The 15,821-nt window shown below is 44.6% G+C and overlaps 1 protein-coding gene across 2 annotated transcripts in view; it reads left to right on the top strand.

Moving 5' to 3' along the window:
- cercam (cerebral endothelial cell adhesion molecule) overlaps nucleotides 1–15,821 on the top strand; it is a 72,065-nt gene that overhangs the window by 16,728 nt on the left and 39,516 nt on the right. Inside the window, exons 4-6 of one of the 2 annotated variants that reach the window (XM_052037255.1) lie at nucleotides 5,555–5,689; nucleotides 7,467–7,671; nucleotides 9,639–9,758. In XM_052037255.1, the coding sequence (XP_051893215.1) occupies nucleotides 5,555–5,689; nucleotides 7,467–7,671; nucleotides 9,639–9,758 (460 nt within the window). The remainder of the gene's footprint in view (nucleotides 1–5,554; nucleotides 5,690–7,466; nucleotides 7,672–9,638; nucleotides 9,759–15,821) is intronic. The other variant, XM_052037257.1, reaches the window with a different exon arrangement.

The following is a 15,821-nucleotide window of genomic DNA, read 5'->3' as shown; positions in this document are numbered from 1 at the left end:
GTCAGAGGTAGCTGTAGAGCAAAGGAACCAAACAATTAAAGGCACATCTTCCAGTTATGGAGCGATTTAGGGTGAGGAATGGCAAGAAGTGGGGAAGAATTTGGTGCGGGGGTTGAGAGGGAGAATTGAAAGGAGACTCAATGGCAGGTAATCTGTCCTGATTTTCATTAAACCAAGCACTTTATGATGGTGCTGACACTTGACAGTAACTTCCAATGACTGAGCAGTTATAACCTCCTCCTCCCACATGCTACAATTCTCAGCTGCTTGCTGCAGATTCACCAGTGTGTGTAGCAATGAAACAGTTGATGGTTTTCTCTGTTTTTGCTGCTTGTTTTATGTTGGCAGTTTTGATTTGGGAACTTGACCCTCTGCTGGAGCCAACCTCTATCTCTGAGTCACCATTGACGATGATCTTCTGCAGTTTGCAAATTGTCTTTTGAGTTTTGCCGACAGGGAGAACATAGTCTCAACGTCAAAATAATTCAATGGCTTTCATGCTCTTTGGAAGCTTCTAAAGATATGCAAGTTGGTATATAAATGAAAATTGTTCATTCCTTTGCAAATTGAAATTAGCACATCTGTCAAATAATTAAAATGCTCAGGCGAATAATAAAGGAAAAGAAAACAGAATTTATAAAGCACCCTTCACATCCACTAGAAGACAAGATTCCTTTCCTTTTCCCCATGCTCTCTGTTGACAAATTTGTTGATCCCATTCTCTTCCCCTGGCCCTACATCCTCATCCACCAGTTACTTTTCATCCCCCCATTCCCTTATCAACCCTTGATGGAGATTGAAGCCACTGAGCTGAAGGAGTTGCCCGCTGCAGGGGCTGAGAAAGTAAAGAATGAAGGATATCTGGTGAGAGAATTGGGATGGGGACTCGACTTTAAAGGATAATTGGGGAACAGGCTGAGCTGTTCGCAGGAGAAATCACCTTTTGATTACTGGTGCTCTCCACAGGAACCTCCCAGGTTAAGAGAGGTCAGAGAGCAGAGTGCAGTGTATTGGGCAGGGCAGATGGTGGATAATCAGGTGGGGGAACCTCAACAAAGGTCACAAGCCGTCTTTCAGTCACAGATGGATTACAGTCTGATTATTCACATTAAGATTGTGGATGTGAAGGATCTTCCAGTAATTAGCCTGTTGGCAAGTTATCAGCTGAACATTGGTCCCCAGAGGGCAGATTGGGCAGGATGGTTGGGCGGGGAAGAGGATGTGGTGGCTGGACTTGCATTAGGCTACACGTCTACCTATATACGTGATGTGTGTTTATGTTGTGTGTGTAACATAATGAAACATGCCAAGAGAGAAACTTGAGTAGGGGATGAAAAACTACATCTACAGAACTGTAATTCAATCATGATGTAATCTCATTACCAGTTTGTTAGTCTAATGAGGGTGATATCACTTGACCTGCTTTCTTGTAGCACCCAAGGTATTTAATGGAACTGCCTTATTTTAATGAGCATTTAAGCTGGCTTCTTCCACTGTAGAACCGGCTGAGGCAACCTGCTGACAAATGACTGCCAAGTGTGAGTTTATTGCCACACACTGTAATGGTGAACAATTAGCTGCAGACTTCTTAATTTTTAAAAAAATGAATAGACCTACAGATCTACTGTAGCTAACACCATCAGATTCTGTTCTGCTTTCGTGGGCAAAGATACCCTACAAAGTCATAAAAGTGCACACGACAGGGCCCACTCAGTTCCTCCGGCATTTTGTATGTAAGCTGCCTGCCTCTTTAAGGACAAATCTAAATGCTGTAACTAGGCACAACATGCAGTCAGCTGGAGGATGATGCATGGCTATCTGCTGAGAAATTTCTGTAATTCTCTTTATTTTTGTCTTATTTTTTGATATCTGGCAGTGTTACAGTTCTTTATTGACTGGCATGCTACTGCTCTGAGTTGGAACATGTATTAGTTTTTCACTCTAACATCAGGATTAAGGTCAGAATGACAGCATTTTCAGTGATTCCTCCCATCCAACCACTCGCCATCTAATGACCACACCCAGTTCCCTGCAGACGCTGTCACAAATAATTACTTGTTTAAACATTGGAACAGTTACATTATCCTCAGTAACTTCTTCCATTCTGTCATTTTCTCCACTGTTTTCCCCACTGTACAAGCTCTTCCCTCCACCCTGCTCTAATGTGCTTTGGAGCAGTAAACACAGAGTGATAGTCAGTGCCTACCTGGGGGTGAATTCTTGGCCCTGTAGATACAGTGAAGGGAGAACTTGGCATCTAAGGCTGCCACACCTCACCTGGGGCAAAGAAGGAGGTGATTTTCACTCCAGGCAAGTAGACGTAGCCCGGGCAAAGATCTTGTAGTCTGTGCTGTGAGAGACCAGAAGTGGCAGAGATCATAGACAGAAGGACAATGACTGCCCTGAGCCATGACAGGGGCACCTCCCCGGTCATCAGTCGTTTCTCCAAGACTTGCGCATGGTCGCCCCTTGGACATCCCTGAAAGCCCTGAGGAAATCCACAGTCAGCCCATCTGCTCCCAGAGACTTGCCCCTCAAGAGCAGGTGGAAGGCACCAGTCAGCTCTGCACATTGTCACAGCAGAATGTCCAGGACCTGACCAGGATCGAGGATCTACTGACCTCGACTAGCAGAGATGACTTTGAGGGGAAGCTGGATAAACACGTGAGGGAGAAGAAAATAGCTGGTGGTGATAAGGTGGCATGTGAGGACTGTGAACCCTGGCCAGGTCCTATTGGCCAAATGTAAAACACGATGATGCTGGAGGAACTCAGCAGGCCAGGCAGCATCCATGGAGAAAAGCAGGCGGTCAACGTTTTGAGTCCGGACCCTTCTACAGGATTGATAGGAGGGAAAAGCAGAGCAGTGATAGGTGGACAAAGGAGGGGAGGCTGGGTGGGGATAGGGAGGTGATAGGTAGATGCAGGTAAGAGATAGTGATAGGCAGGTGTGGGGGAGGGGAGAGCAGATCCACCGGGGGATGGGTCAAAGGTAAAAAGAAAAAGGGTCAAAGGAAAAGGGGGCTAAGACAGGGAAGAACAGAAGAAGCATGGTGGGGGGGGGTTGTGGGGAAGAGGGGTGGGTATTATCTAAAATGGGAGAATTCAACGTTCATGCCGTTAGGCTGCAAGGTTCCAAGACCTTGGGACCTTCCTATTGGCCAAATACTCTGCTTCTGTCCTGCCTTAGATGTTTGACAGGATGATATAGGAGGAGATTTAGACCAGGTGTTACATGTGTTAAATAAACCAATCGTATGTGTTAAAATTATGCAGGCACTGGAAGGGCTGAAAAGAATTGCTCAGTTCCCTTGGATAATGGCAGGAAATTGGTTTTCAATGTTCAGTGATCTGAAGACTTGTCCAAGCCTAGTCTCGTTCCCTCCTACATCTGTCAGAATTTGACCGTGCTTTGTCCTGTGTGTTGTGGAGCTGTTCGGTACTTTCAGTCCTCGGATTCTGGCTTGCTCTGAATTGCCAACATGCAAAGAAGCTGAGGAGTTCTGTTCTTGCCAAATGTCAAATGCTCTTAACACAGCCATAGCAACAAACATCTGCCAGAGTGCAGGCTCCAGCTAACAGTGTAGATTTGCAGCTGTGTGCCAGCTGGTAAACTAAGCTCACCTCTGGCAAGGATTGCTGGCAGCAGTGATTTTAAAGGAGGTGAACTGATTGCCAAATAAACCTTTGCCAATTACTGCTGTTGTTGGTAACAGACATTAGCCTGGACTTTCTGGACTTTGTTATTTCAGTTTATTGGAAAAGTAATTGGAAAAACATAAAATTAAAAATTCATATTGGTGGAATGCCAGCAACAATAGGCGTCTGCCTGTGAGAAATGCTGGGTCCTGGAGAGACTTAATTATAGCCTTATTACTGACAATATGTTGTATGTCATCCAGGAAGGGGTCCCCAGAGAATACCCCTCCGAGGGTGGACAATGATCGACGTGTTAGTAGGGCTGTTGATCCTGATGCAACTGAGCCTAAAACACTTAATCAATATGATGTTCCTTGCTCCAATATTTTAGCAAAGGGATGTTCTGACATTTTCAATGAGATAGCATTTCCTGTAAGAGCAGACCAGTGGATATTATGTAAGTGCATGAGGTTTCTGTTCACTGATGTTAGTTGCAGCCAGTTCTGTCATGTTATGTGGTTGAAGGAACCCTGCTGGTTTTAACCGCATTGTTTTTGACGGAAGCCATTTCTCCAACACCGCTTTCCATGATGGAAAATCCACAGTCATAATTCATTGTTGTTGTGGAATGTTCCTTTCCACTTGGGTTGCTTTATGAACCAACAGCTCTCTGATTTTTACCTTGCGTCATCAGCCCACTTATCATTTGATCGTTACTGGCCATCAAACATTCCTTCACTCTTCCTGCAATTGTGCATGCTTGCAGTACATTGTGCATTCTTTGCTGTTGCTCCAATGCATGATGATCATAGGCCCCTAAGCTGTAGCTTCAGTGTGCAGCTGGATGGAGCTTGGAGCGTTCCGACAAGGACACTCCGTTGCTGCCTGTGTCTCCATCAGCTGCTCTTGCTCACTTGTGATATGGGAGTCACCAGGCATAAACCCAACTGTTGGCTTCACCTCCCCCATTAATGGGCTGGATTGTTCTCCCCCTTGCCCCATGCCTCATGTTCTCCACCCCCACGATCCTCATCACCACACCAACATTTGCAGCCCCATGGGACCAATTGCCCCCAAAGGTGTCCACTCTGTCGTCCAACCATGAGGCACAGCAGGTCACAGATGGTGGCCAGGCTATGGGTGGTGGGACTTGAGGCTCCGTCCTGGTCAACATCTGATGGCTACTGACAGCTCAAAGTTACGCTGCACGGGGCAGGGTACTCAGAGACAGTTAAATTCAATTTCAGTGGATTTAGACAATGAAAATCACTTAAAAAAAGATACATAATTATTTGAAAATTACATTGCAGTAAATTAATTAGAAACATGAAGTGAAATGAAATTTTAAACAAAACTTATATTTTTAATGAAGTTTGATGTTCCAGCTATGCCTCGGTTACAGCAGAGGGGCCAGATGCAACATGCATTTTCCCTTCAGCTCAGTCTGATTCGGAACTTAGTGGTGAGTCTGGGGAACCGATGCATCGGCATCTGATCTCTCGCGTGTCTCTGAGTTTGCGCGGAGGTGGACAAATGTGGAAGTTGAAGACAAGATGAACATCAGAGGGCTAAGTGCCTCAGTTCCCCTTGGAAACAGCTTCCACATTGAGCCACACGTGTGAGTAACTGAGCTGCTAGATGGTCTGCCTGAGTCCTGAGAGGGTGTGGACTCAAAAAGTGACATCACGGAGGAGCTGACGTCGTCCTCCTAAAGCACCAATTTCCCTATGTGTTATCAATTTCCCTCCTCCCTCCCTCTCCCAATGCAATGGGGACTTAACATCTAACCCAGTCTTAATTCTGATTCTTTCCCTGAGCTGCTGCGATTTCTAGCTATTTTGGCTTTTGTTTCAAATCTCCAGCCACTGCCATGTTTGCTTAAACTTAATGCCCATTCTTTTTCTCTGTACTTTTAGTATGTGGACACAGATAATATTCTGACCAATAACCAAACACTCAACCTATTGATGGCTGAGAACAAGACCGTGATAGCTCCACTGCTCATCTCACAGACAGCTTACTCCAACTTCTGGTGTGGGATCACTCCTCAGGTAACGAGCTGCTTCCGCAGATTCTTCACATGGAAGTGAAATCCTCCTTTCTTTACGACGCGAGCCTTGGCTTACGTTCTCCTGAAAGGGCAGACCCATGATCTCATTGGTGGGATGGTGGGGGGGAGCACTGAAATTCTGGAGGGATTCTCCCATTCAATTACAAATAGAACATAGAACACTACAGCACACAGTACAGGCCCTTCGGCCCACAATGTTGTGCCGATATTTTATCCTGCTCTAAGATCTATATAACCCTTCCCTCCCACATAGCTCCCCATTTCTCTATCATTCATCTATCTGTCTAAGAGTGTCTTAAATGTCCCTAATGTATCTGCCCCCACAACCTTTGCTGGCAGTGCGTTCCACGCACCCACTACTCTCTGTGTAAAAAAACTTACCCCTGACATCCCCCTTATACCTTCCTCCAATCACCTTAAAATTATGTCCCCTCGTGTTAGCCATTGTTGCCCTGGGAAAAAGTCTCTGACGTCATCAGATGAATTACCTCAGATGATCCATGGAAATTGGTGCAAAACGACCAGCTTTGGTCACTGAGGTTGAGGGAGGCTCAGATATTTGTTTTTGGGTCTCAATTCCCCCATTGTATCAGTTTAATGTCTAACATCTGTATCTAAGACAGGGTGTTGGCTTCATTTTATGCTGACTGTGCATCATCTGCCATATTGGTAAAGGCATGTGGCTGTCACAGGATCACAAGAAAATACGAGCAAGAGTAGGCCGCTCGGCCCCTCAAGCCTGTCCACCATTCAATATGATCATGGCTAATCTGCCTTCGGCCTTATCTCCTCTTCTGTGCCTGTTCCCCATAGCCTTCAGCTCCCTGATCCTTACAAAATTTATCTAACTCCTCTTTAAATATGATTTAGCCTCCACAAAGCTCTTAGGTAAAGAATTCCTGACATTCGTCACTCTTCTGTCAGGCCCCTTCCGCGCGCAAGCTGAGGGGCCCAATACCTGCCTGAGGACCCCATAGCTGTCCTTGATTGTGCCTGACTGCAGGATGTGCAACTATGCTGCAGTAAGTGCCTCCAAAGAGGGTGCCACAGGGGAAGTAAGCTTGAACTGTGTAATCTTATTGTTGAGGTAGGAAGCAAGAGAGTGAACCCCCAGGATCCACAATAAGTTAACAGGCAGCTGTTGCCACCAATCTTGTGCCCTCCCGATTGCCCCTTCCTCGAAGCCCTGCCTCACATTGCTCAGGCTGTTGACAGTGGGCGCAGCTCTTCTCCCTCCCTATGGTGTTCCCTTTGGGTCTTGAAGTAATAGAACCCATTTCTATAGCAGTGAGCCTGATCTTCCAGCTGGGATTTTGAGGAACCTGGGTTCAAGCCTAGTCAGGAACATCTGGCTGTTCATTTTAATGAGTACGAAACAGCGCCTGGCAGCCGCAAGCGATTCCATCCATTGATGGGAACTTGGTGGTAAGTGCTTGAGTGATGGGCAGGGCTTGTTTCCAAACTCCTGTGTTTTTAAATGGAACAGAAAATGTTGGAAACATTCAGAATGTCAGGTATCCTCTGTGGTAAGAGAAACAAGTGCTAACGTTCTGTGTAGATGTTGGGTGGGAGAAAACCAAAGTGGGGGAATGGTGTGGTTTGTGGTAGAGATTAAATAGAAGAGGTGATGGGGCAGGTCCAGAGCACATGTGAAGACCAATAAGTATCTGGAATTACCAGCAGGGAAATCGAGCTGTAAATGCTGGAAATGTGAGGGTAGCTGGCACTGTAATGTATGCCTGCTTTGTTCGCTCAAGGGTTACTACCGCAGGACGGCAGAATATTTCCCGACTCGGAACCGCCAGAGGTTAGGCTGCTTTGCTGTTCCTATGGTGCACTCCACCTTCCTGATCGACCTGCGCAAGGAAGCCGCGCAGAACCTGGCGTTTTACCCTCCACACCCGGACTACTCTTGGGCCTTCGATGACATCATCGTGTTCGCATTTTCCTGTCGTGCCTCAGGTAGTTGGTTTGCGTGTGTGGACAGGAGTCAACAGATGAAAGAACAAATAAGAGAATTTTCTTTACTGGTCTGGTGTACAGGAATTACTTTCTCTCCCCCTTGCTTGGTACCCACACCTTGAGTTTCCCTCTTTCATTCCATGCCATTTGCTGGTCTTGACCAGCTTCCATCAGCTGAGAGTTGGAGAAGAATTTCTTCTTGATTTCTTAGCCCTGGCTCCCTCTGTCTTAGGGGATCACATGTCTGCAGTGTAAGGCTATAAGAATTACAATGCCTCATTCCTGGTGAATGCAGAGCAGATCAACTAGTCTTTTCCTTAGCGGTCGAGGGAGCGGAGTGACCGGCTGCCAGTGGTGGAATGGTTAACTGCTTCTTATCTCCTGCTGACATAAGGATCTTCATACTTTTCTCCCAGACCATGCCTTTATCCCTTACCATTCCCTGTCCATTCACGTGGCCATTTTGACTTCCACACTGACTCAGTTCTACTTTCTATTTTCTCCTTCTTTTCACTTTACCCCTCTGCCCACTGCCCACCCCCTCATTCCACCCCAGGCACCTCTCAGCTCTCTTGTTGCTTCTGTTTACTTCTCCCCTCCTATACACTCTGCTCCCTCGCCTCCAACCCTCCCCACTCCTCAACCTTTCTAAATTGTTTCACCCCTGGCATCCATGCCTTAAGCTGCTTGAGTCTAAGCTCCAGAATTCTCTCCTTTGCTGTCCCTCCCCTTTTGCACCACTCCTGAACAACTATTTCTTAGACTGAGCTTTATTCTCGTTTCACCTTATCTGGCTTGTTGTTGAATTTTGTTGGTTGCTCTCCAGCAAAACGATTCAAGGAAAGTTTTACTATGATGAAGACACTTCATAAATGGACTAACATGACCTTCAACTTCCTGACGTTTTTTTTTGAAGTGACCAGTTCCCGGAATACAGGGCTCGGAGATGATCTTTGGCCACAGAATGATGGAGTTTGTCTGCCTTATTGGCCTTTTTCCATGCCACTTGTGATATTAATCTCAATACCCTAGTCTTTCAGTAGGACCTCAGTCAATCTTCTTCATTACCTGTTGCAAACCCATTCCCCATACCCCTTAATTTGACTTCCACCATCTTTCAATTTCAGCCTTGAACATACTCAACATCTGAGCATCCACAAGCTCTAGGGTAGATGGTTCCAAAGATACACGAGGGTAATGAAACCTCTTTTCATCTCAGTCTTAAATGGCCATCCTTTCCCTGAGCTTCTGGGCCCTTTGGTCTCTCAGAATTTTATATATTTTAATGAAATCACCTCTCATTCTAATAGACTGATGAATATAGTCCCTGTCTGCTCAGTCTCTCCTCATTGCCCAATCCCTTCATCTCTAGAAATGATCTTGTGAATTTACGATGCACAGTCTCTAAGGGAAAAGTAGAGTTAAACAGATCACCCATGCTGTTATGTTGGTGGATCAGGCTGGAGGAGTTGCCCACCCAGCTCCTCCCCTTGTTCTTCTGTTTCTGCTGTTTTCAGTTCTTGGGTTTCCCTGGGGATCCATAGTGACACTCGGCCGTTGAGCACATTCAAGATGGAGACCAATGGATACCAGGGGGATTTAAGGAAAGTTGGGAGGGCCAGGAAAGTCGAGCTGAGTACCAAAGCAGCCACAAGAATTCAAAGCAGCAGTAGGTTATCAGGCCCTCGAGCCTGTCCTGCCATTCGTTAACACCTCGGCTAATTGAATGGCTTGGGTTCAAATGGTCTTCTGCTATATTACATTATGTTCTTGATGTCCACAGCACTGGATGGAAGAGAGTGGGTTGGTGCTGGGCCTTGGGGAACTGGAGGTGGATTTGCCAAGGCAAGAAGGCTTTTGGTGGACTGGGAGAGAAAGTGCGAAGTGTTCCAGGCAATGATGGTTGGAGGATGAGGCTAAACAAATTACCAGGCCTTGATCAGCATCCCTGTTGCTTTCTTTTGCAGAGGTCCAAATGTACGTGTGCAATAAAGAGCGATATGGTTTCATCAACATTCCTGGCAAACCCCAGAGCACACTGGAGGACGACAACCTGAACTTCATCCATCTTATGTTGGATGCAATGAGTAAGAGCAGCCTTGAGCACAGTTTTTTTTGACCCATCATTGGTGTAGTGGAATAGGTGTGACGGGGAAACAAAAATCATCATGGGCAGCAAAAATACCCTGAACTCTTCCATGATTCCCTGTTCTGCTGCGTAGTGAACAGTGTCATGGGAAGCTAGTCATGCTCCAGAATGATTGATTACAGGCCTGAAGCATATTTCTTTTTCATTGTCCTTAAGGAATTGGGGATTAACCTTCTGCTTAATGGAAGTTTAACCTGTAATGAGTCACCTCTCTTAGATGATTAAATAATCAGCACGATCAGTTCACTATGTTCTAGGCCAAATGGTTTTATCTCATTTCATATTTTTTCATGCCCTGACAATAGAAGGAAGATGATAAGCAAGTCCTAAATAAACCATTACAACATTTTAAAAAAGGTTTGTATTATTTAAAACCAACACTGTCTTTAACAGTATAAAATGCATTCGGAACTTTTGCTTTAACAAACTCTGTTGTATATTGGTGCTTTTTCCCACAGTGAATTTGGATATCAACTGCAGACATCCAGGGGACTAAAGAAAGGACAGGAAATGAAAACACAGGAGAAACTGCAGATACTGGAAGTCTGGAGCAACACACACAAAATGCTGGAGGAACTCAGCAGGTCAGGCAGCATCTGTCCATTTCCCTCCATAGATGCTGCCTGACCTGTTGAGATCCTCTAGCATTTTGTGTGTGTTGCATGGGAAATGAAAAATTATTTTGCCACTGTTAAGATGGTCACTTTGGACCTTGGTGACCTGTGGCGGTATTGATCTTGACTGATGGTCATTGGTTGGGCAAAGTTTATGTGTCCTCCAGTAATAATGCAAGAGAGCTTGTGTTCAATGAGGGACTAAAAGGAAGTGAAGGAAGAGGTTGCAACCTTGTTTGATTTGTATCCCCTGTTTTCTCTCGGGCTCTTGCTAAAGTAAAATAATCAAACCGCTCAAATCTCCTCAGGATTGTTTGCTTTCTTTAGCTCTCAAGCTTTAGTTAATCTTTTGGGAACAGTATTATAAGTAACCGATTTAATGGTTACTGTGACCAATTGAATTATAGCCCAAAAGAGGTAAGCAAATGTTGAAAATATACTTACTTTTAAATGGAGTTTATATTAGAAAATTCCTGCAGAATTATAGAAATAAATTATAGGGTCCAGGAGTCCTAAATATTACCATTTGTTTTTGTAGAAGCGTGTTTCAGAGTTTCAGAAGGGAAATGTATTCCTTGGAACAATGTATTAATGTTATAAATGGAAGCTGCGCACATTAGCTTCTGCCTTAATTCATATGTTCTTTGTCATAACAATGCTATTATAAAATGCATAAAGTTTGCAAAGCATCTTAAGTTGCATCATTTGGGAGGGACATCCTTGTTCCTCTGCCGAGTCAGGATGAGTTGGATCGTGCTGCCCAGATTTGCCAGCTGCATTCCCCTGAGCCAGATGTTGACAGATTTTGTTGACCCTTCACACCTTCTCATCAGGTGCCAAGGTCTCAGACAGTGGTATGTGTGCGCCCTGCCCCAATAGCACCTCTGACAGTCCCTGACAAGGCAAAGGTGTGAGCTGACCTTTGTCTTCAGTCAAAATTGTCACTGAATTTAACAGTTTTTAAATCAGATACATAAACACTATTAGAATGGAAGTAAATGATAAAAATACATGAACATTTTAAAAGTAAGTTAATTAAAATAATTACAACACTTAAACTAAAGCAAAATAATTTTAAAAAAGCCTTCCCCTTTGCTTCCTAATTTGCAAGCCTGAAATCCTCAATAAATCAACAAGGTCACTGATCTTACCCTAAGTAAGATATAGTGCATGATCCCAGAACAATTACACTTGGAGAATCCCAGAAAGACCTGATCTAGAATCCAGTGACAGCACTCCATCACTCTGTAACTCCCAGAGTCCTCCAGTTACATGGCAGGCTGAGAGTTACTGAAGTTCCGGTGAGTGAAAGCTGGAACTGTGGACCCCAGCCAATGAGATCACCACATCCTTGCAATTACACACATTGCATCTGCACCCACGCTGGTTCTAATTTAGGCACATGAACCAGAAGAATGAAAGCTGAACAATGCCAGTTTAATGTAACTGACTTTGGCCTGTAACTTAAAATCTGGAGAACATCCTTTCCCTTTTAAGATTTAACAAGAAAAATATGTGTGTGTCAGAAAACTGAAAGGAGGCAGATTGTGATGACATGTTATCTGTCAGTTGATTCAAGTTTCCCATTTCTATTTCATTCCTTCCCTTTAAGGGGACTGAAAACTTGCAAAAGAATCTCAGTTTGTACAGTTGTAATTTTGAATGATTTTAAAGGGTAATAGAGTTGCAGCATGTTTAATGTCCTTTGCTGAAAAATAACTTGGCAATGTTTAAAGAGGTGTTGAAAAATCTGCTGGAGGAACTTAAAAGGTTGAGCAGCATCTGTGAGGGGAAAGGAATGGTCAACATTTCAGGTTGAAACCCTCTGAGTTCCTCCAGTAGATTGTTTGTTGCTCCAAGTTCCAGCATCTGCAGTCTCTTGTGTCTCCATTTACAGGGGTGATTTTGTCTCTGTGTCAAGAGACAAGGGAGCGAAATAGGCTGGAGTGCACTGGGATTTACGAACCCCTGTCTTTGTTCTAGCTATAGGGCAGTGGGAGCAAGCATTCTTTAGAGGCTTGTTGGAGCAAGCATTCTTTAGTTGGAGGGACAAGTAGTGTTGCAGAGGCAGGGAGTCTGAAGAAGGACTTGGACAAGTTAGGAGAGTGGGCAAAGAAGTGGCAGATAGAATACAGTGTAGGGAAATGTGGGGCTATTCCCCTTGTTGGGAAGAATAAAGGTGTAGACTGTTTTCTACACCTGCAAGAAATTGGAGGTGCAAAGGGACTTGGGAGTCCTAGTTCAGGATTCCCTTAAGGTTAACTTGCAGGTTGAGTCAGTCATAAGGAAGATAAATGCAATGTTAGCATTCATTTTGAGAGGACTAGAATATAAAAGCAAGGATGTACTCCTGAGGCTTTAAAGGCATTGGTCAGACCACATTTGGAATACTGTGAGCAATTTTGGGCCCCATATCTCAGGAAAGATGTGCTGTCCCTGGAGAGGATCCAGAGGGGTTCACGAGAATGATCTGGGGAATGAAAGGCTTAATGTATGAGGAGCGTTTGATGGTTCTGGGCCTGGACTTGATTGAGTTCCAAAGGATGCGGGGGGATCTCATTGAAATCCACTGAATACTGAAAGGCCTGGATAGAGTGGATATGGGAGGATGTTTCCAATAGTAGGAAAGGCTAGGATCTGAGGGCACAGCATCAGAATAAAGGGACATCCTTTTAAAACTGAGTTGAGGCGGAATTTCTTCATCCAGAGGATGATTAATCTGTGGAATATATTGCCACAGAGGGCTGTGGAGACCCATTCATTAGATGTTTTTAAGGCAGAGATATTAGGTTCTTGATTGATAAAAGGATTAAGGGTTACATGGAGAAGACAGTTGAATGGGGTTGAAAAAAAACAGCTGTGATTGAATGGCAGAGCAAACTTGATGGGCCGAATGGCCTAATTCTGCTCCTGTATCTTATAGACTGTACTGTTAACATTTCAGGATATGTTTTAGATTTATAAGTCAAGGATGTATTGGTAGCGCTGTGTTTGTGTTGAAGCTTCCTTCAAGTACAAAGTTAGAACTGTGTAATCTGTATAAACTCTTTGTGTTGGAAGAACTGGTTCATGGGAGTGAGTGGTGTGCTGCTGTGGAGAGGCACTGCCACCGTACTGACGTTCCAGTGCAGAGAGCACAGCACTGTCAGAAGTGAAGTCTTTCTGAAGCGATGCTAAACTGAGTCAGAGAAATGCAAAAGCTTTCCTGGGACTGTTGCAGAGAGGAGGGTCACTAACCCTAATCTCCTGCCTCATGTATATCCCTTAATTATCATATTGGCATTTTTGGAAGATTTCTATCCATAAATAGGCTGTCCTTTCTCCACTGTAATAATACTGACCATACATCACAAGGGTTCATCGGCTGTGAAGCATTTTAGGGTGTCATATAAGTCCCTTCACTTTTCTTCTCCCCACTAAGATATCTTTATTAGTCACATGTACATCGAAACACACAGTGAAATAAGTGCATGTTTTTGCATAGACTGTTCCAGGGGCAGCCCACAAGTGTCGCCACGCTTCCGGCACCAACATAGCATGCCCACAACTTCCTAACCCGTATATCTTTGGAATGTGGGAGGAAACCAGAGCACCCGGAGGAAACCCACCCAGTCATGGGGAGAACGTACAAATTCCTTACAGACAGCGGCCAGAATTGAACCTGGGTCGCTGGTGCTGGGTTCACCCTCTGCACAACATCCCCTCTAATCCCCATGATGCACCCCCTTCTCCCCACGATGTCCCCCCTCCTCTTCTCCCCACTGTCCCTCTCCTCCTCTCTGCATTCACAATCTAGATCAATGATTTGCCTGAGGGGACCTAATGTCATACTTCCTAGTCTGCTGGTGATACTTAACTACGCAGGACTGTGAGTAAGGAGGAGAATGTAAAGGGGCTTCAGGACGATAGGGCAAACTGAGTGAGCGGGTGACAATGAACTGATGTGGAAAAATGTGAGATCATCCACTTTGGTGCACGTAACAGAAAAGCAGAGAATTTTTTAAATGGTGAGAGAATGGGTAGCGTTGATGTTCAAAGGAACCTGGGTGTGCTTGTACGCAAGTCACTAAAGGCAAACCTGTGGGTGCAGCAGGCAAGTAGGGGGGCAAATGTGAGAGGGTTTGATTCTATCTGTATATCAGGAGCAAGAAGATAGCCAAAAAAAGTGTGGGTTCCCTTAGGGACCAAAAGGGTAACCTATCTAGATCTGAAATGAATACTTCTCATCTGTACTCACCAACAAGAACAATGTAGAAGTTAGTGAGTTCAGGGAGAGATATGTGGATCATTTGGAGCAGGGCAGTATATAGAAGGAGGAGGTGTTAAATGTTATGGCATGCATAAAGGTTGATAAATCCTTATGGCCGGATGCAATCTATGCCACACTGCTATGAGAAGTAAGGAGGAGATAGCAAGGGCCCTGATGGAGATTTTTTCATCTTTATTAGCCACAGGTGAGGTGTCAAAAGACTGGAGGGTAGCTAATGTTGCTCCAGAAGGGCAGCAGGGATAAGCCAGGTAACTACAGGCCGGTCATCCTTGCGTCAGTAATGGGGAAATTATTGGAGAAAATCCTAAGAGATAGGATTTATCTACATTTGGAAAGACAGGGGCTGATCAGGGACAGTCAGCATGGCTTTGTGCAGGGGAAATCCTGCCTCACTAATTGAATTGACTTTTTTGAGGAAGTATCTATAAAGATTAGTGAAGACAGGGTTGTTTGCATTTGACAATACCCCACATGGTAGGCTGGTCCACAAGGTTAAGACACATGGGAACCAAGGCAAGCTGGCTAATTGGATTCAAAATTGTGTACCACAAGGATTGGTGCTGGGACCTTTGTTGTTTGTGGTATATATTAACAACTTGATTGTGAATGTAGGAGGTATGATTAATAAGTTTGTGGATGACATGAAAGTTGCTGGTGCTGTGGATAACGAGGAAGGTTGTCTAAGGCTACACAGGATATAGATCAGATGGAAAGTTGGGTAGAATATTGGCAGATGGAATTTAATCCCAACAAGTGTGATGTGATGCAGTTTGGGGAGTCAAATAGGGGTAGGACATATACAGTAAATGGTAGGGCACTAAAGAATATTGTTGAACAGAGGGACATAGTTCCTTCAAAAAGATAGAGCAAAAAGGGCATATGGCATGTTTGCCTTCATAGCTCGGGATATAGAATATACAAATTGGTATGTTATGTTGCAACTTTAGAAAATGCTGACCAAACTGAACTTGGATTATTGAGTGCAGATCTGGTTGCCACGCTATAAAGAGGATGTGGTTGCACTGGAGATAGTGCAGGAGATTCACCAGGACGTTGCCTGGATTGGTTATAGGGAGAGTTTGGATAGGCTGGGTTTGTTTTCCCTGAGGTGAAGGAG

The sequence above is a fragment of the Pristis pectinata genome, chromosome 23 (genome assembly GCF_009764475.1).
Source record: "Pristis pectinata isolate sPriPec2 chromosome 23, sPriPec2.1.pri, whole genome shotgun sequence".
Lineage (NCBI taxonomy): Eukaryota > Metazoa > Chordata > Chondrichthyes > Rhinopristiformes > Pristidae > Pristis > Pristis pectinata.
Note: the sequence above shows the minus strand (reverse complement) of the source record. Positions and strands in the feature narration are given on the sequence as shown.